This window comes from Malaclemys terrapin, chromosome 23 (genome assembly GCF_027887155.1).
Source record: "Malaclemys terrapin pileata isolate rMalTer1 chromosome 23, rMalTer1.hap1, whole genome shotgun sequence".
NCBI classification, from domain to species: domain Eukaryota; kingdom Metazoa; phylum Chordata; order Testudines; family Emydidae; genus Malaclemys; species Malaclemys terrapin.
This window is the reverse complement of record NC_071527.1, coordinates 11778952-11803121: the sequence shown is the minus strand read 5'-3', so window position 1 is coordinate 11803121 and position 24170 is coordinate 11778952. Positions and strand designations below refer to the sequence as shown.

Sequence of the window (24170 nt, the reverse complement as noted above, 5' to 3'; positions counted from 1 at the left end):
TGTCGTGGCTGGACCCAGATCCTGTCACTCGCTGGAGCCCTGGGCAAAGTCTGAACCAGTCTGACCCCTTGCCTGGCCTCTGGGTGTCCTCGCACATCTGGGCACTAGCACCCAGGTCTCTTGTGCCAATCTCCAGCCCCTGGGTGTCCTCGCACATCTGGGCACTAGCACCCGGGTCCCTCGTGCCAATCCCCGGCCTCTGGGTGTCCTCGCACATCTGGGCACTAGCACCCGGGTCCCTCATGCCAATCCCCGGCCTCTGGGTGTCCTCGCACATCTGGGCACTAGCACCCGGGTCCCTTGTGCCAATCCCCAGCCCCTGGGTGTCCTCGCACACCCGGGCACTGGCACCAGAGTCCTTCACACCAATCCCCGGCCTCTGGGTGTCCTTGCACACCTAGGCACTAGCACCAGGGTCCCTCACAACAGGTGCCGCAGGGCCAGGCTCCCTAGTGGGACAGGCTTTGTGCTCAGCACTTGTATCTGGGATGACCTCAGCGAGCCTTGTTAGCAACCTGCCCCACTGCAGCCCCTAACGGCTCAGGGCTTTCGGCACCACTTGAGTCCTGCCCTTCAGTGGGGGGACTAGCCAGGACATAAGTGGCCTCGTGAAAAGGGAACCGATAAAACCCCTAGTTACCACCCGGATGTTTTCACAACAGAGCCGGCTATGGCGCTTCCCCCAGATCCCACGGTCTCGCTCGGTGAGAGTCCGTGGGGCCAGCCCCCCAGCTGGGGTGACAGCCTCGCTCCATTGGCATAGCAAACTACTGCCCCCCCCTTTCTCCTCCCCACTTCTCCCTCCCCCCCCCTGTCAGTCTGCTTCAGCCCTGGGTGTTGGGTCTCTAGGTGCCGTCCGTCTTTGGCCTTTCTACTGAGACTGGGTCAGGTCACTTCCTCTCGTGCATTAGGTGTGTTGTGATAGCAGCTATAGACCCCCGACTAAATTGTGGGGGCCCCTGCACTGGGTGCTGCACAGACCCTGCCCGCGCTTGGGGCCCTGCTGTGCCGGGCGCGATACAGACAGCCCTTGCCCCCAAGAGCTAGACAAAGGAAGGCCCTTGGGGCAGATTTTCTTTTGTTAAATCAATGGGAGTTAGACACCTCACTATCTTTACAAAGCAGAGCCTTATCCCTGTTTTACAAATGGGGAAACTGAGGCACAGCAGGTGGCAGTGACCTGTCCAGAGATTCTGCGGAAGAATCAGAGAACTGAGGGCTGATCTCCAGAGCCCCAGCCCAGCGCCTTAATCCCCAAACCACCCTGCTGCTCTGTGTCTTTCCCCTTGTGCAAAACGGATAACAGCGTCCTCTGAATCGGGGCTCTCAACCTTTCCCGACCCCTGTGCCCCTTCCAGGAAGCTGAGTTGTCTTGCGTACCCTGTTTCACTTCACTTAAAAACTGCTTGCTTACAAAATCAGACAGAAAAGCATCACAGCCACACTACTCCGGACAAATTGCTGAGTGTCTCATTTTTACCATAGCTTTCTAAAATAAATCAATTGGAATATAAATATTGTCCTTCCAGTTCAGTGTAGAGTACATAGAGCAGTACCAACAAGTCATTGTCTGTATAAAATTTTAGTTTGTACTGACTTCGCTAAAGCTTTTTGAGTCGCCTGTTGTAAAACTAGGCAAATATCTAGATGAGTTGACGTACCCTTGGGAAGACCTGTGCATCCCCCCGAGGGTACACGTACCCCTGGCTGAGAACCACTGCTCTGTAAGACATGGGAGGTGACTGTCCCGCCCTGCTCGGCACTGGGGAGGCCTCAGCTGGAGTCCTGTTGGGGTCCACTAGGCATAGCTACCAGGTAACTCGGGAGAGTGGAAGGCCACAAGTGCCGATGAAGCTCTTTTGCTCTGGGTCTGTGAACCACAGTGACTCCATCTTGGGAACTCTCACCTACTTCTGTGCTAACTGCTGACATGCTCTGAAGTAGGTTGAAGCAGAAATGTAATGTCAGCTTTCTAGCAGATGGCTGCAGTTTCACTCACACTAGCAGAAATAATAGAGATAAGAAGCGGGGTAGTTAGTTTGCAGGCATCTAACTCAAGGTCGCAAAGACTGAGAAAGTTTTCTCACAAGCTTCTGTAGAGCTTATTGTAACAGTTGTCTGGAAGGGAGGGGTAAGGGGGAACAGCCAGACAAAGAGATGTATGTAAACAGTTTGGAGTATAAAAGGTAAAAGTTGTTTGTATTTGTTGCACTGGATTTGAGACATGCTGGTCTCCTAGTGCCATTTCAGAGCTCTGAAATAAACTTGGCTTGCTTTCTCCCCTCGGTGTCTTTATTGGTGCCAAGCACACCGGGCGACGGACCATTGTTGTCCCCTCGAGCCCTTTAGGGCAGGCAACAGTTTTGGCGTCCCTGGGTGGGCTCGAGGCTGAAATTTAGCCTTGCCCGGATCCCTCCTGGTGGCCGACGGATTACGACGACGACCGACGCCCAGCGCGCACCGGTGACTTCATCGGGGGCCTCGGTGGAGACGTGGTTTGCTCGACCCCGGAGGGCACAACGGTGCAACGCACACAGACAGTGGAGAAGCAGCTGCGGGCGACGGTGAGGAACCGGTCCCGTTGATAGGGCAACGGTGACGGTGCAGAACCGGACCCTTGGATAAGGTAGGAACAGTCCAGTGGGGACTTATCTGTTGTGACCTGGGGACGCCCAGAGTCTGCCTGTTGTGACCTGGGGACGCCCAGAGTCTCCCTAGAATATGGGGCAGGGACAGAGTACAGTCGGCAGGGTACAGTGTACACCCTTAGAATGCATTCTGGTGAACTGGAAGGTGTTTGGATCTGATCAGTTGATTAAAAGTAAATTGAAAAGGTTCTGTACAGTTGATTGGCCTCAGTACCAGCTGGAGTGCCAAGAAAGGTGGCCACTGGAAGGATCACTTAATTACAACACGATCCTTCAATTGCTTTTGTTTTGTCAGAGAACAGGTAAATGGAATGAACATCTCTATGCGTATACGTTTATGGTGTTAAGAAATAGGACTGATATTTTGCTCAAGTGCCATTTGACTCCGACAGGCTCGATAGTAACGGCTGCTAAACCCCAGAACCCTCCCACTGTTGTAATGCCAGAATCGGTGTCCCCTTCGGCTCCTCCACCCCCACAGGCTTCAGAGAGTACCCCCCCCCCCCCCGTAGGATTGTATCCGTTGATTACGGAGAGTGTGGTAGCTCGTCCGGGAACTCAGGAACGGCCAGCTCAGATAGTATCTGTCTACTCGCATGTACCTTTTAACCCTGTACATCTGGCTGCTTTTAAGGCAGAGGCAGGAGAATTTTCAACAAATCCAAGCAAGTTCATTTCTATCTTTGAAGGGTGTCTAGCTAGCCATAAGCCTGACTGGGATGATTGTAATATACTTATGAGAACCCTGTTGTCTGAAGTGGAGCGGAATCAGGTTATAGCCAAGGCTAAGGATGAAGACAGAAGGCATTTAAGGTTTAAAGGGAAAGCTATTGGACACCAGAAGTTGTACAGAGTGGAATCCTCAGAAGTGAGTGTGCTCGTCCTGGTTTGTTGCTTCAAAGCTCTGTACAGAAGTTATGTTACTGGAAAGGTGTATGATGGCAATGAGTATGTGTTAATGGTTGGAGAAGAGGTGTATGAGTGAAGAGTGGAAGGTTCCTTTGGAAGTTAGAAGAAGCTGAGAAAGGGAGAAGGAAAGAGAACAGAATGAGTTAACTGAGAGGAAAATATAGCTAGCAGCTCAGTCATGCTGGCTCATCCAAGGACATTGTTCACAGCCAAGACTTGGCTGACAACCAAGAGAAAGGGGGGCCTGAATGTGCCCAAGCAACTGTGAGATCTGCAAAATACTGCAAGGTATAATGAGGACAAAGGGTTAAAAAGCAGCTTTGTTGGACAGTATTGGCTCAAGGATTTAAAAATTCCCCCACTCTGTTTGGACAGGCTTTGGCCAAAGACTTGGAGGAGTGGGATAATTCAGACAGAGCCCTCCTGCTGCAATATGTAGATGACTTGTTGATTGCTGCTGTGGGTCTAATCCCTTGTCTTAGAGCTACTGTGAGTCTCCTAAATTTTATTGGACTGCGAGGATACAGGGTATCTCAAAGCAAAGCCCAAATTGCTCTTTTAGAGGTTCAATATCTGGGATTTCACATCAGGCAGGGAGAAAGACAGCTCTCAAACGAAAGGAAGGAGGCTATCTGCCAAGTTCCCATCCCCAGCAACCGTAAACGGCTTAGGGCATTCCTGGGCATGGCAGGTTTTTGCAGAATATGGATTCCAGAGTTTGGACTGTGGGCTAAACCTCTGTATGAATGTGTTAAGGGAGCGGAACATGACCCCTTTCACTGGTCCCCAGAAGCGGACAGGGCATTTAAAATCTTGAAAAGGAAGCTTATGGAAGCTCCAGCCCTGGGTTTGCCCGATATATCTAAGCCGTTCCAACTGTATGTGCATGAACGAAAAGGGGTAGCTTTGGGAATGCTTACCCAGCTATTAGGTGCCTGGAAACGTCCTGTGGCATACTTCTCTAAACAACTGGATCAAGTTTCAAAGGGATGGCCAGCCTGTTTGAGGGCGGTCGCAGCTACTGCTCTAGTGCTTGGGGAAGCTGAAAAACTGACACTGGGAGGAACTGTGCAAGTGTATGTTCCCCATATGGTCCGAGCCTTGCTGGACACTAAGGGTGGTCTTTGGCTCACACAGGCTCGGGTTGCTCGGTACCAGGCGAAGCTGTTAGAGAATCCTGAAGTCACCCTGCAGACCTGTCCCTCCCTTAATCCAGCTACACTGCTACCAGAGACAGAAAAGCAGGAACATGACTGTTTAGAAATCATAGATGTTCAGTATTCTAGCCGCCCAGATCTAAAAGATCAGCCACTCCCAAATGCTGACTTGGAATGGTATACGGATGGCAGTAGTACTGTTATGGATGGGCAAAGGAGGGCTGGTTATGCTATTGTGTCTCTTCATGATACCGTGGAAGCTGAGGGTTTACCGGCAGGAACATCTGCCCAGCTTGCTGAACTAGTGGCCCTGACTCGTGCCCTCGAGCTGGCAAAAGACAAACGGGTTAATATCTTTACTGACTCAAAGTATGCTTTTGGGGTATTGCATGCTCACGCTGGTTTGTGGAAGCAAAGGAGAATGCTAACAGCCCAAGGCTCTCCGGTCAAGCATGGGTCTCAAATTCTCCGGCTGTTAGAAGCAGTACAACTCCCCTCAGCAGTAGCAGTGGTGCATTGCAAAGCCCATCAAAGGGAAGATCAAGATGTAACCAAGGGTAATGCCAGAGCAGACAGGGAAGCTAAGCGAGCTGCTACCCTGAAATCAGCAACTGAGGAGAATGCCCAAATGCATGCCCTCATCCCATCAGTAGGTGAGCTCGCAGCCCCTCAGTACTCCCAAGAGGACAGAAACCTGGCTGACAGTCTCGGTCTCCAGGAAAAGGAGGGATGGCTTTATTCCACAGAGGGAAAAATCCTCCTGCCCAAGGGCTTGATTCGACCAGTGTTGCAGAAACTGCATCAGACCACACACGCAGGCAGAGAGGCTCTTACCCAGCTCATGAATAAATATTTTCTAACCTCCGGACTTAAACCCCTAGCATCACAGGTACAAGCTGAATGTTTAATCTGCCAAAAGAATAACCCTCGACCAGGAGTAGCAGTGCCACCAGCCACCCTGGAACCTACCCCAGGCCCAGGATTGGTGTGGCAAATAGACTTTACTGAGTTTCCCAGGACCCAAGGGTACAGGTACCTTCTCGTCTTAGTGGATCGATTCAGCGGATGGCCTGAGGCCTTCCCATGTCGCAACAACACTGCCAAGACAGTGGCTCTTAAGTTTGTCAAGGAAATCATTCCTCGCTTCGGCCTTCCTCAGTGGATGGAATCTGATAATGGAACACACTTCACATCTCAAATTGTTCAAAATATATCAAGTGCTCTGCAAATCCCCTGGAAGCTCCACACACCCTGGCGACCACAAGCCAGTGGAGTAGTGGAACGCACAAATCAGACACTCAAGCGACACCTCTCAAAGGTCTGTCAGGAGGCCTCTCTTAAGTGGCCTGATGCCTTGCCCCTTGTGTTACTTCGTATTCGTGCTCTCCCTAAGGGTAGGATAGGGCTTAGTCCCTTCGAGATTATGTTTGGAAGAGCATGGCCTATGAATGGTACCCCAGTTCTGGCAGGGGAGTGGGAGATGGGGTGTGGTTTCTTGTCTCAGTACATGTGCTCTCTGTCTGCTGTTCTTTCTTCTCTTCACAGGTATACCAAAGATTCACAGCCTCTTCTGCTGGATACTCCGGTCCACTCCCTGCAGCCTGGTGACTCCGTTCTCCTGCGAACCTGGAAGGACGAGCCTCTCCAAGAGAAGTGGAAGGGACCCCACACCGTCCTGCTTGTCACCCATACAGCGGCAAAGGTCAAAGGACACAAGAACTGGATTCATCACTCTCGACTGAAAGCAGTGCCCGCTCCTAAACAGTGGACTGTCCAGCCTGCGGAGAAGACTGCTAACGACGATTTGGGACTTAAGCTGTTATTCAAAAGACAGTAAGGGTCACTGGGAATGCATTGTGATCTTTCTGAACAGTCACAGCATACCCGCGAGAACCCTGAGCATTGGTTTTATTTTCTCACAGAAGGCCGACCTGGCCTATGTATTTGGTCTTGTTATTGTTTTGACTTGTTTAGTGTCAACAATTCTTCTTATCTTCTGGGCATTTGGGTTGTTGTAATTGTCTGTGCCCTTATTGGAGAAGAGTGTTGTACCTATGTCCCAGAGTTTTCACAGGACATTAACAAGCACATCTTGTCAGCTGAACGGGCCTTTAACCAGTGGAAGGCCCAGGAAGGAGAACCCACTATTTTGGATTCCCTTTGGGGTTGGATACCTGGTTTAGGAGAACTAGGGATATAGGGGGAAGCATTGTTCGCATCTTGCTCACAGGTGTTGTGGTATGTTTTGTTCTTGTTCTTTTGCTCATTTGCTGTAAAGTGCTCATACGTAAGATTTGTACCTCCCATACCCCAGAAGTTCCCTTATACCCTCTCATTGATAATCCTGATTGCATGGAGCTTAATCGCATTTTGTCTTTAGAGTATGAGAAAACTCTGACAAAGGTTTGTTGAGTGTTCTCAAAGGAGGGATTGTTGGGGTCCACTAGGCATAGCTACCAGGTAACTCGGGAGAGTGGAAGGCCACAAGTGCCGATGAAGCTCTTCTGCTCTGGGTCTGTGAACCACAGTGACTCCATCTTGGGAACTCTCACCTACTTCTGTGCTAACTGCTGACATGCTCTGAAGTAGGTTGAAGCAGAAATGTAATGTCAGCTTTTTAGCAGATGGCTGCAGTTTCACTCACACTAGCAGAAATAATAGAGATAAGAAGCGGGGTAGTTAGTTTGCAGGCATCTAACTCAAGGTCGCAAAGACTGAGAAAGTTTTCTCACAAGCTTCTGTAGAGCTTATTGTAACAGTTGTCTGGAAGGGAGGGGTAAGGGGAACAGCCAGACAAAGAGATGTATGCAAACAGTTTGAAGTATAAAAGGTAAAAGTTGTTTGTATTTGTTGCACTGGATTTGAGACATGCTGGTCTCCTAGTGCCATTTCAGAGCTCTGAAATAAACTTGGCTTGCTTTCTCCCCTCGGTGTCTTTATTGGTGCCAAGCACACCGGGCGACGGACCATTGTTGTCCCCTCGAGCCCTTTAGGGCAGGCAACAGTCCCATGTCCAGTTCTGGGCGCTGCGCTTTTGGGAAGACGTGGACACGTTAGAGAGAGGCCAGAGGAGAGCACCAAAAATGATCAAAGCTTTAGAAAACAGACCTGTGCGGAAAGGTTAAAGGGACTGTTACAAAGAGGCCGGAGATGTTCAGGGAAGGGCCTTCCTACCTGTACGTTTGCCGTGGTGGTGTAGCCCTGTCGGCACTAGGATTTCAGAGATGGCGGGAGGGGTAATTTCTTTTATTGGACAAACTTCTGTTGGTGGAAGAGGCAGCTGTGGTTAAGAACAGGTTGGACAAACCCCTACAGGGATGGGCTAGGAATGAACTGGTCCTGCCTCAGCACAGGGGCCAGCCCAGCCCTGCATGGCTGATTGCACGAGAGCGGGGGTGCTGCTGGGGGCCTGCGGGTTCCTGGGGCCGTGGCTGCTCGGCCGGGGGTGGGAACGCCATGGGGCCTTTTGCAGACGGCCCCCAGCTGGTCCCAGCCAGCAGCTCCTGGGTTGGAATTTGAGCAGCAGCTGGTCCTGGCTCCTGCCTGCACACCTGGGATTGGGGTTCATGGACCCGCAGAAAGCCTAGAGAGAGATTGACCAGCCATGGCCGCCGGCCACCAGCCCCCAGTGCTGGGGGTCCTTGGCTGGCGTTTCCGGCCCCAGCTGGGAAGCGGCGCCCACTGCCGGGACCCCGTGTGCGTCAGGGGAAGGGGGACACCCCGGGGGGCAGCAGATTTCAGAGGAAACCGCAGCTGAGCCTGCCTGAGAAACGCAGCCCAGACTGCGCGGAGCTAAATCAACCCAGCTGTGCAGGCTGCCTCTGCGGGGCTGCAGGCCAGGAAATGGAAGGGGGGGGGCTTAGCCCCCATCCCACCCCCGCAAGGCTCTGTCATCTTAACCCCTTGTGGCCCCAGGAGGCACCGTTCTCCTGAGGCCAGAGCCTCTGTTGTTTCTTAGAGTCCAGCTCCAGCACAGAGCAGAGCAGCCCAGCGGGGTGGGCTAAGGGGGGAGCGCCGTCGGCATGCAGAGGAGTAGGCTGTTATCCTGCAGACAGGCACTCAGTAAACAGATAGGGGGGGTCAGTCACCCCTGAGCGAGCCTGATGCATTGTGACAAGGGTCTACGAGGGAAATCCTGCCCTTGGTGCCCCCTACATGGCCCTGCTCCCCCCTCCCCGCCCCCTGTGGTGCTCTCCGTGCCCCTAATGGCCCCGTTGACCTTCCCAGGTCTGCGCAGGTGCAGCCAACTGAGCTGGGGCTAACGATTCAGTCTGAGGATGCTGGATCCGGATGAGAGTTTGGCTCGTCCGCCGGTAGCCGGGCTGGCTTTGCCGGGTTGGGGTGTGTTTGTGTCAGCGCTGAGAGCGTTGTGTGCCCGTCACTCCAGTTGGTGGAGCTGCCTGACACACGTGTGTGTGTGCCTGTGAGGGAGTCAGACATTCCCAGAGCAACCCCCCACTCCCGTCAGCTCAGCCCCTCCCCCTTTGGGATGTGCTCCTGCCCCAGAGTTTGGACCCAGGCTGACGCCAGCCTGGATCCCTCCCTCCCGCCAGCAGCCAGGCTCTGCAGTGGCTCTGATCCGGCGCCCCAGCGCGAGCGCACGTCTGTCTGTGACATGGCTCATCGCCCCCCTTCCCCCAATGGGGCCTTAAAACGCCAGGGGAGCCGGGGTGTGTCTGTGGTGGTGGCAGACCTGGAAGGGCGGCGCTGGATCGTACCTGGGAGCACAGGAGATGGGGTGAGTCCCCATCGGGTCGGGGGTGTGTGTGTGCTACATCCAGGGTAGGTGTATTGGCTCCAGGGAGCTGGTTGGGGGTTCGGACCCAGGAGGGGGCAGTTTGGACCTAGAGAGCAGGGGAGACAGGTTGGACCCGGGGGTAGGTGGGAATCCGGAGGTCTGGGGAGCCATTCCGGACCCAGAGAGCAGGGGGGGCAGTTTGGGGGTTCAGGTGGGAATCCGGGGCCAAGGGGGCAGGTTGGATACAGGGGTCAAGGGGGGCCAGGTGGGAATCCAGGGCCAAGGGGGCAGGTTGGATACAGGGGTCAAGGGGGGCCAGGTGGGAATCCAGGGCCAAGGGGGCAGGTTGGATGCAGGGGTCAAGGGGGGCCAGGTGGGAATCCAGGGGGTGGGGGGAGTTCGGGTCTCTCGAGTGCCTGCGTCAGCTCTTGGCCGAGGTTGTTCCATGATTCCCGGCTTCCGGCGCGGTGGGAGGGGACGGCGCTCACTGGTAGTGGTCACCGCCCGGCTGTTGCCGTCGGAGGGGGCAGCCTGGGGGTAGGGTGACCAGATGTCCCAATTTTATAGGTACAATCCAGATATTTGGGGCTTTCTCTTACATAGGTGCCTATTACCCCCCACCCTCTGTCCTGATTTTTCACACTTGCTATCTGGTCACCCTACCTGGGGGTGGCGCGATACCCCGGCTCCTGCCGGCTACACGGGACTCCAGCAAGCCCTGGTTAAAGTGCTGGAGTGTTATTATTACAGTCCTGGGCTGACCCAGCAGGGGGCGCTGTGGGGAGTGGGGCGGGAGCTCTGGCTGTGGGATACTCAGGGAGGACGGATTCCCTGCTAAGAGGGTTGAACTGGGACTTGGGGGTCTGCCTGGGGGATTCTGGCCACGTCCCTGGGGGGGAAGGGGGGGCCGGGCCCCACGATTACGTCTCTCTGGGCAGAGTCACGGCAGCTCTTCGCCGGCGGGAGGGTTTGAAGGATTCTCCCTCCATTCCGGCCTGGCTGGTGTTTGAGCAGCAGGGAGGGTCTTGGGGGCTCCTTGTCCCTGCATCTGATGCTGCAGCAGGCTGCCGGTATGTGTGAACGTACGTGTCTGTACCTCGGTGCCCGTGCATGAGTGTGCGGCACACGTGTGTGCCTGGGTGTGCGTGCACCGGTATGTACATCTGTATTGGTTCACAGACGTGAGCACACATCTGCACATTTGTGTGCATGCTGGAGTGTGTGTGCATGTGAACACTAGGGTGTGTGGTGTGTGTGCCTGGCGTGTGGGTAATTGTCCTGCTAAGGCACTATGGGAACTCGGGGGACAATTGAGGGGCCACACCCAGTCCAGCATGGCCGCTGGGGCTGTGGCCTTGGCATGGGGCTGTGGCGCCCCCTAGTGGCTGAGGCTGTGCAGTGCCGCTCTGTGGGCACAAAGGTTTGCTGGGGGTGGGGGAAGGTGTTGGGGGGCTGGACTGGCCTTGGGGCTCAGGTCCCCTGTGCTCCAGTCTAGTGCACGATGGTGGAGACTAAAAATGGCTGTCAGGCATTGTATGAAATGACAAGTTTCAGAGTAACAGCCGTGTTAGTCTGTATCCGCAAAAAGAAGAACAGGAGTACTTGTGGCACCTTAGAGACTAACAAATTTATTAGAGCATAAGCTTTCATGGACTACAGCCCACTTCTTCGGATGCATCCGAAGAAGTGGGCTGTAGTCCATGAAAGCTTATGCTCTAATAAATTTGTTAGTCTCTAAGGTGCCACAAGTACTCCTGTTCTTCTTTTTGTATGAAATGAGTTTGGCCCTGCTTCCAAGCTGGGCATCAGGACTCCTGGGTTCTGTCCCAGCTCTGGGATGAGGGGAGTGGGCTCTAGAGGTCAGAGCGGGGACTGGGGCCCAGGACTCCTGGGTTCTATCCCCAACTTGGAGGGGAGGGAAGTAGGGTCTAGTGGTTAGAGTGGGTGCTGGGAGCCAGGACTCCTGGGTTCTATACCTAGCTCTGCTCCCACACCAACGGACCATCTCAGAAGAAAGGCCTCCAAGGGGCCAAAGCCCTTCGCCCCGGGTGGGGTGGGGTGTGTCCCAGCAAGGCTGGGGCTGCCTGGGAACAGGCCCTGTTGCTGCCCCTGTTCTAAAGACCCCGAATAGCCAACATGTCCCCTCTCAGGGCAGCAGGGCCGGCTCCAGGCACCAGCCTACCAAGCATGTGCTTGGGGTGGCACCTGGAGGGGGGCGGTGCTCCGGCCCGAGAGCGGGGCCACGACCGGGCTTGTCGCCCTCCCCTGGCGCTCTGGCTGGCCGGGGAGAGCGGGGCCGCGGCTGGGCTCTCCGCCCTCCTCCCGGCGCTCCGGCCGGCCGGGGAGAGCGGGCCCGCAGCCCGGCTTGCCGCCCTCCTCCCGGCGCTCCGGCCGGCCGGGGAGAGCGGGCCCGCAGCCCGGCTCGCCGCCCTCCTCCCGGCGCTCCGGCCGGTCGGGGAGAGGGGGGCCCCGGCCGGGCTCACCGCCCTCCCCGCAGTGCTCCAGCCAGCCAGGGAGAGCGGGGCCGCGGCCGGCCTTGGCGCCCTCCCTTGCCATGCTCCCCGGCGGGAGGCGGCGGGAGGCTTTTTTGCCTGGGGCGGCAGAAAAGCCAGAGCCGGCCCTGCAGAGCAAGACTAAGGCTCGTGTTTTAACGGGGAGGGGAGGTCACCTACAGGACCGACTGCCCCAGGAAGCGGCAGCGTCTCCATCACGTGGAGTCGAACAGACGGACTGTCCTCTCTCAAGCTCTGCGCTAGCTCCATCCCCAGCTACGGGCTGGATGCAGGAATCCCTGGGTCATTCTCTGGCCCATGCAGTGCGAGAGGCCGGATCAGCCTGCTCCCTTCCTGGCCTTAGACTCTCTACATTAATGGCTCTGCCTTCGCTCCCCGGGAACTGTGATGCCGTCACCTCCCCAGCTCCCTCGTCCTCCATGGAGTCTCCCTGGGGGAGATCGACCGGAGCTGAATTTCAAAGCCGTGCCCCCTTTCTACCTCCCCTCCTAGGAAAGCACAATGGCGTTCCACAGCCCGCTGTGCTTCCCCTTTTCACATCACCTCAGGCACTCAGCCACGGGTCCTTTATCATCTGGTTCTTCGGACCCATTCGTGGTTAAAGAGTCGGAGCAACAGGCTATAAATAAACACCAGCAGGAGGGGGCGGATCTGGGGCGATACCTGAGTGAAAAGCAGATCGACAGCAGCCTGTCTTTTCATAGATTCATAGATTCTAGGACTGGAAGGGACTAGAGGTCATCGAGTCCAGTCCCCTGCCCGCATGGCAGGACCAAATACCATCTAGACCATGTCAAACGCCCCATCCCCCCTCAGTGCTTCCCCTTTCCAAGTGGGTTTGTCCATTGCATGGGCGCACTGGGTGACCTTGGGTAAGTCATTACCCCTTGCGGTGCCTCAGTTTCCCCATCTGTAAAGTGGAGAGAATGCTCCTCCCTTTGCCTGTTGCCGTGAGCCTTTTGGGTCACAGACTTGCTCACTGTGTGTCTGTGCAGCACCGAGCATGATGTGGCCCTGATCTCAGTCACCTCTGGGCAGCACCTGGCATGATGGGGGCCCTGATCTCAGTGGGCTCTGGGCACCAGGCAGCACAATGGGCAGAGCTGGATTTCTGATTAGGCACCGTAGGCACGGGGCTAGGGATGCCGGCATTCTATGGGCATCTAAAAATTCAAATTTTGCCACTCAAGTCCCAGCAGGAGGCAGGGCCGGCTGAGAGGGCGACAGCCCCACACAGCCCTGCTGCTGGAGAGCTCCTCGCTGCGCCCGGCAGACAGCATCACCTCCCGGAGGGCCAGTGAGTGTGGGCCGGGGGCAGGGCTTGGGAGTGGGTCTCTGGGTAGTTCATGGGGCAGCTCTGGGCAGAAGGGGTGTGGGGGCACTGGGCAGTGGGCGGAGGGGTGCTGGGCAGCATCTAAAAGTTAAAAGTGGTGGGTGTCTCCTGGCACCCGTGGCGGTTAAGAGCTTCCAGGCAGCAGGGGTACCCTGCAGCTTCTGGCCGTCTCCAGGTGGCAGGACCCCCAGAGCTCCAAGCCGGGGAGGGGGGAGACCCCCGAGCCCCTATGTCTAGGGGCAACCTAAGTATAAATATGCCCCTGATAATGGGGGTTCCTGGTCTTTGTTGCTAATACACACAATAAAAGACCCAGTTGCCCTGGCCAAAAGTCCACTTCCCAACTGGAACCAGTTAAAAATATTAACAGGGATCCCAGCTGGGGCTGATTTCCCAGAGCACCAGGTTTCTGCATATTTAATTCCACCATCAGCAAGGCACTGACTGGCCATTGGCCCAGGATTGGCAGGACTGGGGTGACTGGGGGTGTGTGCAGCTGAGTGGCGGTTACCATCTGCCCATGGTGCCTTACCCTGTCTCTGCCTTCCAGGGCTCTGCATCGCCCTGTGCCTGGGGGGCACCGTGGCCCAGAATAACGGCACACAAGATAAGACTGACTCCTCCTGGCTAACCTTCCCCAGTGCTCCCGGCTGCCCGGGGTCTCCGGCCTCCGGTCCCTTTCCCTTGTGGGAGGAGAGCAGAGTCAGGGGTCTGGCAATCCGGGAGCAGCCCCTGGGCATGGGCATCTTGGGGTGGGTTTATAGAGCACGGTGGGTGCATGTAGGGGAGAGGAGAAGGCCCCTGTGTAGCCCTCCCCTTCCCTTCCCAGCCCCGTGGCCAGCAGAGAATAGACACTGGGACCAGGGCTCTACACTGGGGGCTGGAGGGAGGGGCAGATCCCCTTTGTAGCCAAGGGCCCTATTATTGACCAGCCCGAATCAAACCCCTGATGGCTCAGATGTTAGAAGTGGCATTTGTAGGTGCCCCCCTCTAAAATCGGACTGAACTGAAACCTGGGACTCACGTGCCCAGCTCGGGATCCGGACTCTGCGCCCCGAGCCCAGCTCCGCTGCGAATCCCAAGATGGGATTCGGGCAAATTTCCATTGACCCACTGGGGTCCCCCAGTGCTGCACCCACCGTGCTCCGTCTGCTCCCGTCCCAAGCCCTGCAGCCGGCTAAGCTGCGCTGGGATCCTTCCCCTCACGCTGGCCAGAGGGACGGATCCCAGCGGAGCCCCAGACACTGGGCAGCTAAAGGATCCAGGAGCCCCCGTAGGCAGGTCACAATCTGGGTCATGGGAGGCAGCTCAGGATCCAAACTAGCCTCGCGCCCGACTCCGCTCTCAGTCAATCCAGAGCAGAGCCGGGCAGGAATTTCCCAAGGAACCGTTTTTTTGCCAGAAGATGCTGATTTGGTTCAGAGGAATGTTTGGTTTAACATGGGAAAAAATTGCGCGGGGCTGGGGGGGGGGGGGGGGGAATAATTTTCAAAATGAACAATTCCCGTTTTCTGGTTTGGAGCAAGGTTTCGGTTAGAAATTGACGCTAATGAGAGTAACGACGACAGCAACAAAAAGGAGAAAAATTGGGTGAGATCGAAAACGTTTCACTTGAAGCGACGCCCGGCTCCGGCGGCTCTGCCTGTCTGTGCCGGGGGCTCCCCGGGGAGCCAAGGCCTCCTGTGCAGCTGAGGGCAGCTTGTTGCCAGGCGGTGGATGGCATCGGAGCTGTTTGCCAGGCGCCCAGGGACGAAAATCAGCGAATGGGGCGTGTGAAAGCCAAAGGAGTCGATCCCACTGTGTGGGGGGGGCTGCGGGGGGGGAGGGGGAGCGCTCTGCACTAGCTGACCCTGCCCAGCTGTTCCCACCCCTGCAGGTACCACTGAGGACTGCGACAACCATATGCTATGCCCAGCAAACACCAAGTGTGTGAACAACACCCACTGCACCTGCCTGGATGGATACTGGCCAAGAGAAAATCACCCCATCCTCTTCACCGATACAATGGAGATCTGTGACGGTAACGGGGCTCCCATGTTGCCCTGGGGGAGCTGGGACAGAGCAGGGCATTAAGGGCCGGAGCAGCCAACTCCACTGACTCCAGGGCCTGTCAGGGGTGCTCAGCCCGGCTGGGGAATGGGGGGGGGGGGGCGGCAGTACAGGTGAGGGCCGTCCTCCTGGGGATCGAACCGGGGGCCTCCAGAGTGAGTGACAGGAGCAGCTGCAGCAGGAGACAGGAGCAGGGGTGGCTCTATGTATTTTGCCGCCCCAAGTCTCCTGCCTGGAGCCGCCCCTGGCCAGGAGTCTTGGGCTCTGTGAATGGGGCACAGGGTGGGGGGCCCATCACACTGACCCATCTGAATCCCAGCCAGGGCCCTAATCAGCCCCTGGGTGTCCAGGGGCAGAGGGGCCCCACGGGAGCAGAATGGGGCAGCCCTGGCTATACTCCCCCCTCCCCCCCCCCGCCATGCAGGGATCCAAGGAGGGAGGGGGCAGAGGAGAGGCAACTTGTCACCCCCCCCAACACACAGGGAGCCTGGAGCCCCTGGGGGAGTCTCCCTCCCCCCCACATGGGGGATCTGGGTGTTTGTGGGGCCGAACCCCCCGTACCTGGGACAGAAGGCTTGGGAGGGCTGTTTCCGACATTCCAGCAGCAGAAATGGGTAACTGAGAATCAGGGCCTTAATCACTAACTGCTCAGGGCCCCGGTTGCCTGGGTCCTGTCATCCAGCTCAGTGCGGGGAGGATGGGGGCGTGATACGGGGAACGTCTCCCTGCCAGGACTGCACAGAGCGTCCCCTCTTACATTACAGATATTAACAAGTGTTTGGGGCCGAGCCTGCCAGACTGCGGACACAACACAAATTGCATCAACATGGTTGGGAGTTACTACTGCACCTGCATCGATGGCTATGAGCCCAGTTCTGGGAAAGCCAACTTCATGAACGTGAGTGAGAACACCTGTCCGGGTGAGCTCTCCCCTGCCCCCACCTGCTGAAACCCCCCCTCGCACAGGGCAGCCTAGAGCGGGTTTGGGTTCCGGTGGAAAAAAATTTTTTCGGGCCCTCCAGCAAGGGCGGACCGGCTAAACAGGGCCGACGAGAGGGGGGGAAGCTGGGCACCCCGTCCCCTATTGCTTGAGCTTCTGCTGGGGGCAAGCAGCCATGCTGTGCTCTAGCCTCTAGGGGGCGCAGCTGCTAGTTTGAGGGACCCTCCCACTGCCCCAAGCTCCCTGTGTAGGCAGTGCTGTGAGGGGGCATGTGCTGTGACTGGCATTGCCAGCCCAGCCCCAGGCTTCCCTGAGGCACCCCGAGTTCCAGCAGTCTGGGGCCGGTAGGGTGACCAGACAGCAAGTGCGAAAAATCGGGACGGGTGGGGGGTAATAGGCGCCTATCTAAGAAAAAGACCCAAAAATCGGGACTGTCCCTATAAAATCGGGACATCTGGTGACCCTAGGGGCGGGGACATGGGGTTGGCGTTCGTCGGCTCCGTGTGCTGTCCCGGCTCTGGGCGGGTCGCCGGTCCGGCAGACCTCCATCGAAGTGCCCAGACAGCCCACAGAGTTGGATCATTGGCGAAGGCACAAGGCCAGGTTTATCACCAGTGCAGCCCGGGTGCCAGCGCCCATAGATGCCACAAGGACACGGCCACACGTCTGCCTCTGACAATGGACCCGACAGTTACAGACTGAGACAAACCATCCGGGATAAACAACCGACGTCCCAGCTTGTGTGTTTCACAACATGCTTGTTACCCCCCTTGTGCATTTCTCCTGCTGCTTCAGACAAAACATTCCCCACCCGTCAAACCATCTTATCGTGCGCTAGGCAGGGGAATCTCGTGCTGGGATGTGGTTACACAGTCACTGGGTTTTAGCAATGCCGGCAATACCAGCTGCTAAATCGCTTTGTGCTGGTCCCTGTCTGTGCCCCCTGAGGCCCCCGAGTCAGCAAAGCATATGCTACTCACTTAACTCGGCTCCAGTGGGTCTCAAGTGCATGGCTGAGCTTGTGACGACAATCCCAGGCATTACAAAAAAAAGTCAGATTAGCTTAGAAAATCACGAGCTTTAGAAAGACCAATGAGCAAGGGGCAGTGTGTGGAGTGAATTGAAAAGGGGCAAATTCAAAGCAGATACAAGGAAATACTCCTCCACCTGGAGCAGCAGTAGCCTGTGGAACTCACTGCTACCGCGGCCTGGAGGCTGTGAATGTGTCGAGTTTTAAAGAGGGACTGGCTGTTTCTATGGGGAACGACAATGCCTGGAGCTATGCTAGTTAATGGACAGTAATTCCGGCAGGGAGGGCAAAGCTCCCACTTCAGGGCTTCAGCTGCCCTCCGACTATTAGAGACCAGGAGGAGACCTTCATGGGGGCAGATTATCCCCTGGCTGCTGCTGTGGGACTCTTACACCTTCCTATGTATCACCCGTTGCAGAGGGGATACCGGGGTAGATGGGCCCTGGGGCTGACCCAGGCTGGCAATGCCTGTGTGTTCCTCTGTGATTGGAACCTGAGGGGGATTTCTGCCAAGTCCCACTGTTCCCACCCCTGGGGCAACTCAGCTTCACACATGGACTCCTAAATCTCCCCGAATCTTGGCCCCATTGCGGCTTGGCCAATAGCGGCCACAGTGGCTGTTCTGGGTCTGAAGGTCCCCTTCCCTCTGTTATATTCACGGCACACACACACTGTTAGAAACAAAGTGTCACATCCTCTCGGGGGCAGGCTGCAGTTCAACACAGGGTTATTTCTTAGAATCCAGAGCCCTAGCACACGAGGACCTGAAACAGAGAGAGACAAAACAGGCTGCTCCTGAAGGCAGACAGGGATAACTAACCCCACTTTGCTCTAGGCTGGGCTCTTTGGCAGACACACTGCTGAAAACCCCAGATCACGTTTGTCACCCGAGCCCTTGAGCCAGCAAGCAGGTCCAGGAAAGCCCCTTGCAGATATATAGTAAGAGCTTGTGATGCTAACACAGTTTTCAATACACCATATTCTCGAGTGGCCGTTCCGCTGCCGGAGCAACCTAGTGCCGCCTGAGCGTAGCTGAGAATCAGGCCTGTGATTGTTAAGCTCCCAGGGGCCCGGTCGCCTGGGTCCCATCACCCAGCTCAGCACAGGTGGGTGATACAGGAGTGTCTCCCTGCCAGGACTGTACAGAACATCCCCTCTGGTGCTGCAGATATTGATGACTGTCAGGGCCACGCAAACTGCGTCAACGTGGCTGGGAGTTACTACTGCACCTGCATCGATGGCTACGAGCCCAGCTCTGGGAAAGCCAACTTCATGTGAGTGGGGACACCGCCAGGGTGAGCTCTCCCCTGGCCTGCACTGCTCCCTGCTTAGTCCTCCCCACCCCCACCCCCATACACACACCCCTGTGCTCATTCCAGGCCTGGTGCTGCACCAGAGGCTGCAGCAAAGGCACCGGATCCACTCATCATGGCTGTGATGCGCTGTGACCCTGAACTGCTGCCCCAGCGCGTGGGGCCAGGATCTCCCCTGCCTCGGTGTTTGGATTGGGAATAAACCCCTACGTTCGCAGGGAGGAGCCGGGGAGACGGGTGGGGCCCTCGCTGTCCCCAGCACACAGAATCCAGGCTGCTAGTGCCCCGAGCCTGGGAAGGGGCCTCGTGGATGGTCCACATACAGCACAGTGCGCTCTGCCCCCTATGGGCCGTGAGGAGCAGGGAATAGCCCCAGCGCAGGGCACCCCGGACACGCCCCCAATCTGCCCCCTCCCTCAGGGCTGGGAGCAGAGCCTTTTCCAGCCCCACACTGACAGGGAGCCCCCGGGATGGGAGGGTGTTTCCCCAGGGGGCCATTATGCCCCCTTAGGCAGCCAGGGCGGCCTGACCAGAGAAGGGGCCAGGGCGTGCCAAGCCCTTGTTGGCGACGTTCAGCCGGTAGTTAGAGTTTGTATCAAGTCCTAGCTGGCCGTTCCCATGGAAACCGCCCTTTACACCCCCGTTGGGGGGGGCGCAGAGCATCGGGCCCGTTGAACTGGGAGAACTCAGGAGCTCATTCGTTCAAACGCTTCCCCTGGCAGAGACCTCGCCCAGCCGTTCCTGCGCCCAGCCCCCGGCCGCGTGGGATAACCCCAGCCAGTGTCCTGGGCCGGGTCTAGGCACAAGAAGAAATCAGCACCGCAGGTATCTCAGCCAGCGCCCCAGGGATTGTCCGGGGTTAGCTGGTATCGGGAGCCGTGCGGAGAATCCCTAGGGCTTGCCCCCGGGGGGAATTGATTGAGATCGCAGTTCTCTTTGGAAGCGCACTGATTATTCCAGACCAGAGTGTCCAGATGGGGAGCGATTCCACAGGAGCTGTTACTGTCAATTTCCCCATGTACTTAATTTCCCCATGGTGGGAGGGATAGCTCAGTGGTTTGAGCATTGGCCTGCTAAACCCAGGGTTGTGAGTTCCATCCTCGAGGGGGCCATTTAGGGATCTAAGGCAAACGTCTGTCTGGGGATTGGTCGTGCTTTGAACAGGGGGTTGGACTTGATGACCTCTTGAGGTCCCTTCCAACCCTGATATTCTATGATTCTCACCCAATCTCAGAGCTCCCTGCAACTCAGAGCGAGTTTGGAAGCCGTGGGACGCCCGAGGGAGGGGAGCGCTCTGGCTGCACCACTAAGAACCCAGCGCATGGCGCCCCTTCTCCAGCAGACAGAGCGTCGGAGCTGGGAAAGCGCTTTGGAGCAGCGGCTGTGCTCTGGCTGGATGTGTGTACAGCACCTGGCACCACGGGGCCCCGGCTGCGGCGCTACCCGCTATAAACATCCCAATGGAACCGGCACGGGTGGATAAGGACACTGGAAGCTCCGTTCCCATCCCCCATGGACTCTTGGAAGCCTTCGGGGGCGGAACCCGATTGTACGTCGTTTCCGGAATAAAGCAGGTTCTGGAAACGCAGAGCCGCCTCGGTGCTGTCAGGAGAACCCGCGAGTGTTGCAGGGTCAAGGGCGGAGGATGCAGCACTTGGCAGGATGCAGCCGGTCAGTTCTTACAGGGTCAGTCGGCCCCGGGACCAGCTCAGCCTCTGAAGAGGCAAAACCGTGGCGCCGGCCAGGCTGAGACACAAGTAACGCTGGCACTTGCACAGCACAGACGGGATCAGAGCTGAGGCCCATCTAGCCTGGTATCCCGGCTCCCACGGGCCAGAGCCAGAGACTGCAGAGGACGGTGGAAGAGCCCTGCAGAGGCAGCTGGGGGATAATCTGCCTTCACTTCCTGGTCTCTAGTACTCAGCTGGGCTGAAGCCCCACAGCAGGAGGTTTTCTCTCTCTTCCCAAACGTTTGTGCCCTTTAACTATGATCACTCTGGCTGTTCTCATCATCCGTAGGAATGTCCAGTCGCTCCTGGAATCTTACTAAATTCGTGGCCTCAGTGACTCCTGTGGAGGGGAGTTCCACAGGCTAATCACACATTGCGCGAAACAGCCTTTCCTTGGCTCAGTTTCGAATTTCCCTCTTCTAACTTCCCTGACTGGCCCTTGCTCTCGTGCTATGAGATGGGGAGAACAGAAGCTCCCCATCTCCCTTCTCTATCCCGGTCAGTCATTTATAGACTCTTAACACGTCCCCTCTTACGTTCACTCTAAGGTGCCAGTCCCAGTCTTTTCAATCTCTCTCCGTAGAGGGTTTTTCCAGGCCCCTGATCATTCTCATTGCCTGTCTCTGAACCCCTCTGGTTCTGCACTGTCCTCTGTGCAAAGGGGTGCCCAGGGCAGCTCATGGGTTGCAGAGGAGGTCACCCCATTGACTGATATCTAGGCATTAGACTAGCTCTCATGTTATTTTCTATCCCCTTCCACCAAAGCAGCTCCCCATTTGTCCCTTCCGGGGCAGACGGCTCATTCAGGCATTGCCGTCTGCACTGGTATTGCGGCACTGGGCAGCGCCAGATCCGCTTGGTAGCTTTAGCAAGCAGCAGGCGCATGTCCTGGCAGGGCTGCTTTTCCCTTCCCAGCTGGAGCGGCTCATTCCGGACAATAGCCAACTCGCTCCCGGTCGCTGACCCAGTAACTGAACTCCTGGCTCTAACCAGCCCCGTCTCCCCAGAGCACGGGGCATGTCGGACGCCTGGATTATCCCCCAGCAGCGTCACCCCAGTGCCCAAGGTACAGCTCCTAGATCAGCCTGACCTAGCGCTTTCTCCTTGCAAACATTGATAAGTGCCAGCGAAACACCACAATCTGTGAGTCCCACGGGAACTGCATCAACATGCCAGGGAGTTACATGTGTAAATGCAGTGTGGGATTTGGGAAGAGTCAGAAGGATACGTCTAAGATCTGCACAGGTACAACGGGAGCTGGAAACAGTCGTGGCAAAGGCATGATGTTTCTGGTTTGTCTGCAGTCTTGCTAACGCGTGGTGTTGCCTTAAAGCCTCACCTCCCAGAGTCATGTGATTCTGCTTTTGGCTAAAATCAAAATTAGGGCCTGGTGGGGGAAGGTCAGGTCTTTGCAAAGCAAACTGGGCTGAGATGGAGCCGAAGACTCTGTATTGGACAACCTTTAATACAGCTTGGGCTCAAAAAGCCCATTCATTTCTGGAATCCCATTAACCGAACCCTCAGCCGCTGCTAAGAAGCCAGCATCACAAAGGAACTAGCTTGGGTCATCAGCAGGAATCAAACCCAGGATCTCTCTGCTGAAAGCACACATCTCCGCTGCTGGAGCTAAGGGAGTAACTCCATTAGCTTGTCATTGTAGCAGGCTGTTATCTACTTATGGGAAGCAGCCACTAGACCAGGACAAACTTGCTCTCTCCTTGGTCCATTGCTCAGCAACGTTTGCTAGCAGCTGGCACATACAAGCCCCCTCACACGCATGGCGTAGGCCCGTTGCCTTCCAAGAGGTTTAACAATGGAGCAAAAGTTGAGTTTCCTGCCAAAGGAACAAGGGATTTTTTCCAGCCCTGATGCACTCCCAGCCGTGAGCGAGGAGACACAAAGCTCCTCTCAGTGAGGGGGAGCAGAGGGTAAAAGCTGCCTGGTGAGGCAGGGGAGACACATTCTTGGCCTTCTATGGCAGAAGCAAGCTGAAAGCGACAGATCTAGCAGGTCCGGTATGAGACTCGGACTCAGGAAACTTGGGTTCTAGTCCCAGCTCTGTTACTGCTGGGTGTCCTTGGGCAATTCCATACCTCTCTCTCCCACCTCTTGTTTATTTAGACTAGAAGCTCTTTATGGCAGTGTGTGTGCAGCGCTCTGGGTGCTGCCTTTATGCAAATAACAACCAAGAGGAAGGGGCATAGCAGGAAATAGCAAAATGCTGTCACGGAAAAGAGAGAAAAGGGGAGTCTGAGAAAAAGCTGCTGGAACACAGCTCAAGGGAAGGATCCATGAGCGCTCTTGACTCTCCCCGCTGATTGACTTGTTTGCTGATGTCCAGGCAAAGGGGATTTTAGCCACAAGGATTTCTGTGAGAAGCAGAAGCGTTATGGATAAATATCGGGGAGAGCTTAGCTTTCTTCTGTGGCCCTGCCCCTACGTCCTCAGGAAGGATCATCACCCATCTGTCCCCAGGGATGGTGACTGATAGGCCACTGCTGACTTGAACGCCAGAGGGAGTCAGCAGAACAGCTCTGCATGCTGATCCAATCTTGCTCATTAACCAGCCGACCCTTCGACTGTTTGGGTGGATAAATGTCTGTGATTTTATTGGCAAACTGTTTGCTCCGAAAACTTGTCACTGATGTCATACAATTGGATGCCTGATTCCCGTGGTCTTTCTCTGCTTCCTGATTGGACGGCTGAAATGTTGGGTTAATAAGCAGGTGAATGTTCAATTCCAGCACTCGTTCCTGGCTAGGATTTCTGGGAGAATTGGTCATGACCGTTTCCGCAGCAGCTCAACCGCTTCCCCGAACCCGCAGGAATGACTAACGATGCGCCTGTCCCCCATTCATCACCACAAACTCAGTGCTTCTGTATCTGAAATGGTCACAAAGCGGGGCCAGAGCCCCAGTGATGTCAATTGCTGTAGCACCACTGACTTCAAGGGGTTTTCGTCCCAGCTCTGCTTTTCCATCTCTCATTGCCCCAGACAGGACTGCAGTCTCCTCAGGGGCGGACTGGCTGGCCGGAATGAGTGCGTCTCTGCACGTACAGGCCGGGTCCCTAGGTAGAAAACCCCACTCCCTGCACAGGGTGAGTGACCGTGCTGCACCATGGAGCCCCGACATCCCCCGTGTATCCCCCTTTGCCCGACAGCTGATGCTACCTGTGTTGGCAGCCTGGAGGGTGCACGGCCCTCCAGCGTTTGACTAGATCACGGCAGGGCTCTCTGTGCCCGGGCAGGGCGGGGCCCGTCTGTCAGATCAGACTCTCCACAGTGGTGAAAGGCCCCAGGGTCCAGCGAGGGCAGTAAAGTCCCCTCCGTTTCAGGCCAGATTGGTGAACCACTGGCTGGCGACTCCGGCTGGGGGTCAGGCTGGGCGGGTCTCTTCCGGCTTTGGCTTCCACAGGCCAGATCGGCAGCGAGTGTCGAACTGGCGTCATCCATCCAAGGGCTCGGTGGATTCGCCCCACGGGGCCCTGGGCCTGGGGGTCACAGCAGGATCCAGGAATGGACATTGGGCCACTGCTCATTGCGCAGTGTTAGGAATGGGGGATCCCCTGGATCCAGCTGGCTTCCAAACAACCCATTTACCAGCCGTGCAGGGCCTGGCTGCATGTGGGGGTCTGCGGGCTTCCGCCATAGACCCCCGTGAGCACCACCAGAGAGCAAAGAAACTAGATTAAAGAGACAGCACCCAATTCCCCTGCACTCCCATGGGCACAGCCCACCCACCCTTCTCCTAGTGCTCCACGGGAGGGGTGGTGCTGGGTGTATCCCGAACGGGGAGGGGACCCATCGGG

At 56.4% G+C, this 24170-nt stretch overlaps 1 protein-coding gene across 1 annotated transcript in view; it reads left to right on the top strand.

The window, feature by feature from the left end:
• Positions 1-670: 670 nt before the first annotated feature.
• The window catches only part of LOC128828463 (adhesion G protein-coupled receptor E5-like), a 30161-nt gene continuing 6661 nt past the window's right edge, over positions 671-24170 (top strand). Inside the window, 6 exon segments of the mRNA XM_054013160.1 lie at positions 671-704; positions 13849-13903; positions 15173-15318; positions 16112-16267; positions 18486-18591; positions 21445-21605. Of these exon segments, the coding sequence (XP_053869135.1) occupies positions 671-704; positions 13849-13903; positions 15173-15318; positions 16112-16267; positions 18486-18591; positions 21445-21605 (658 nt within the window).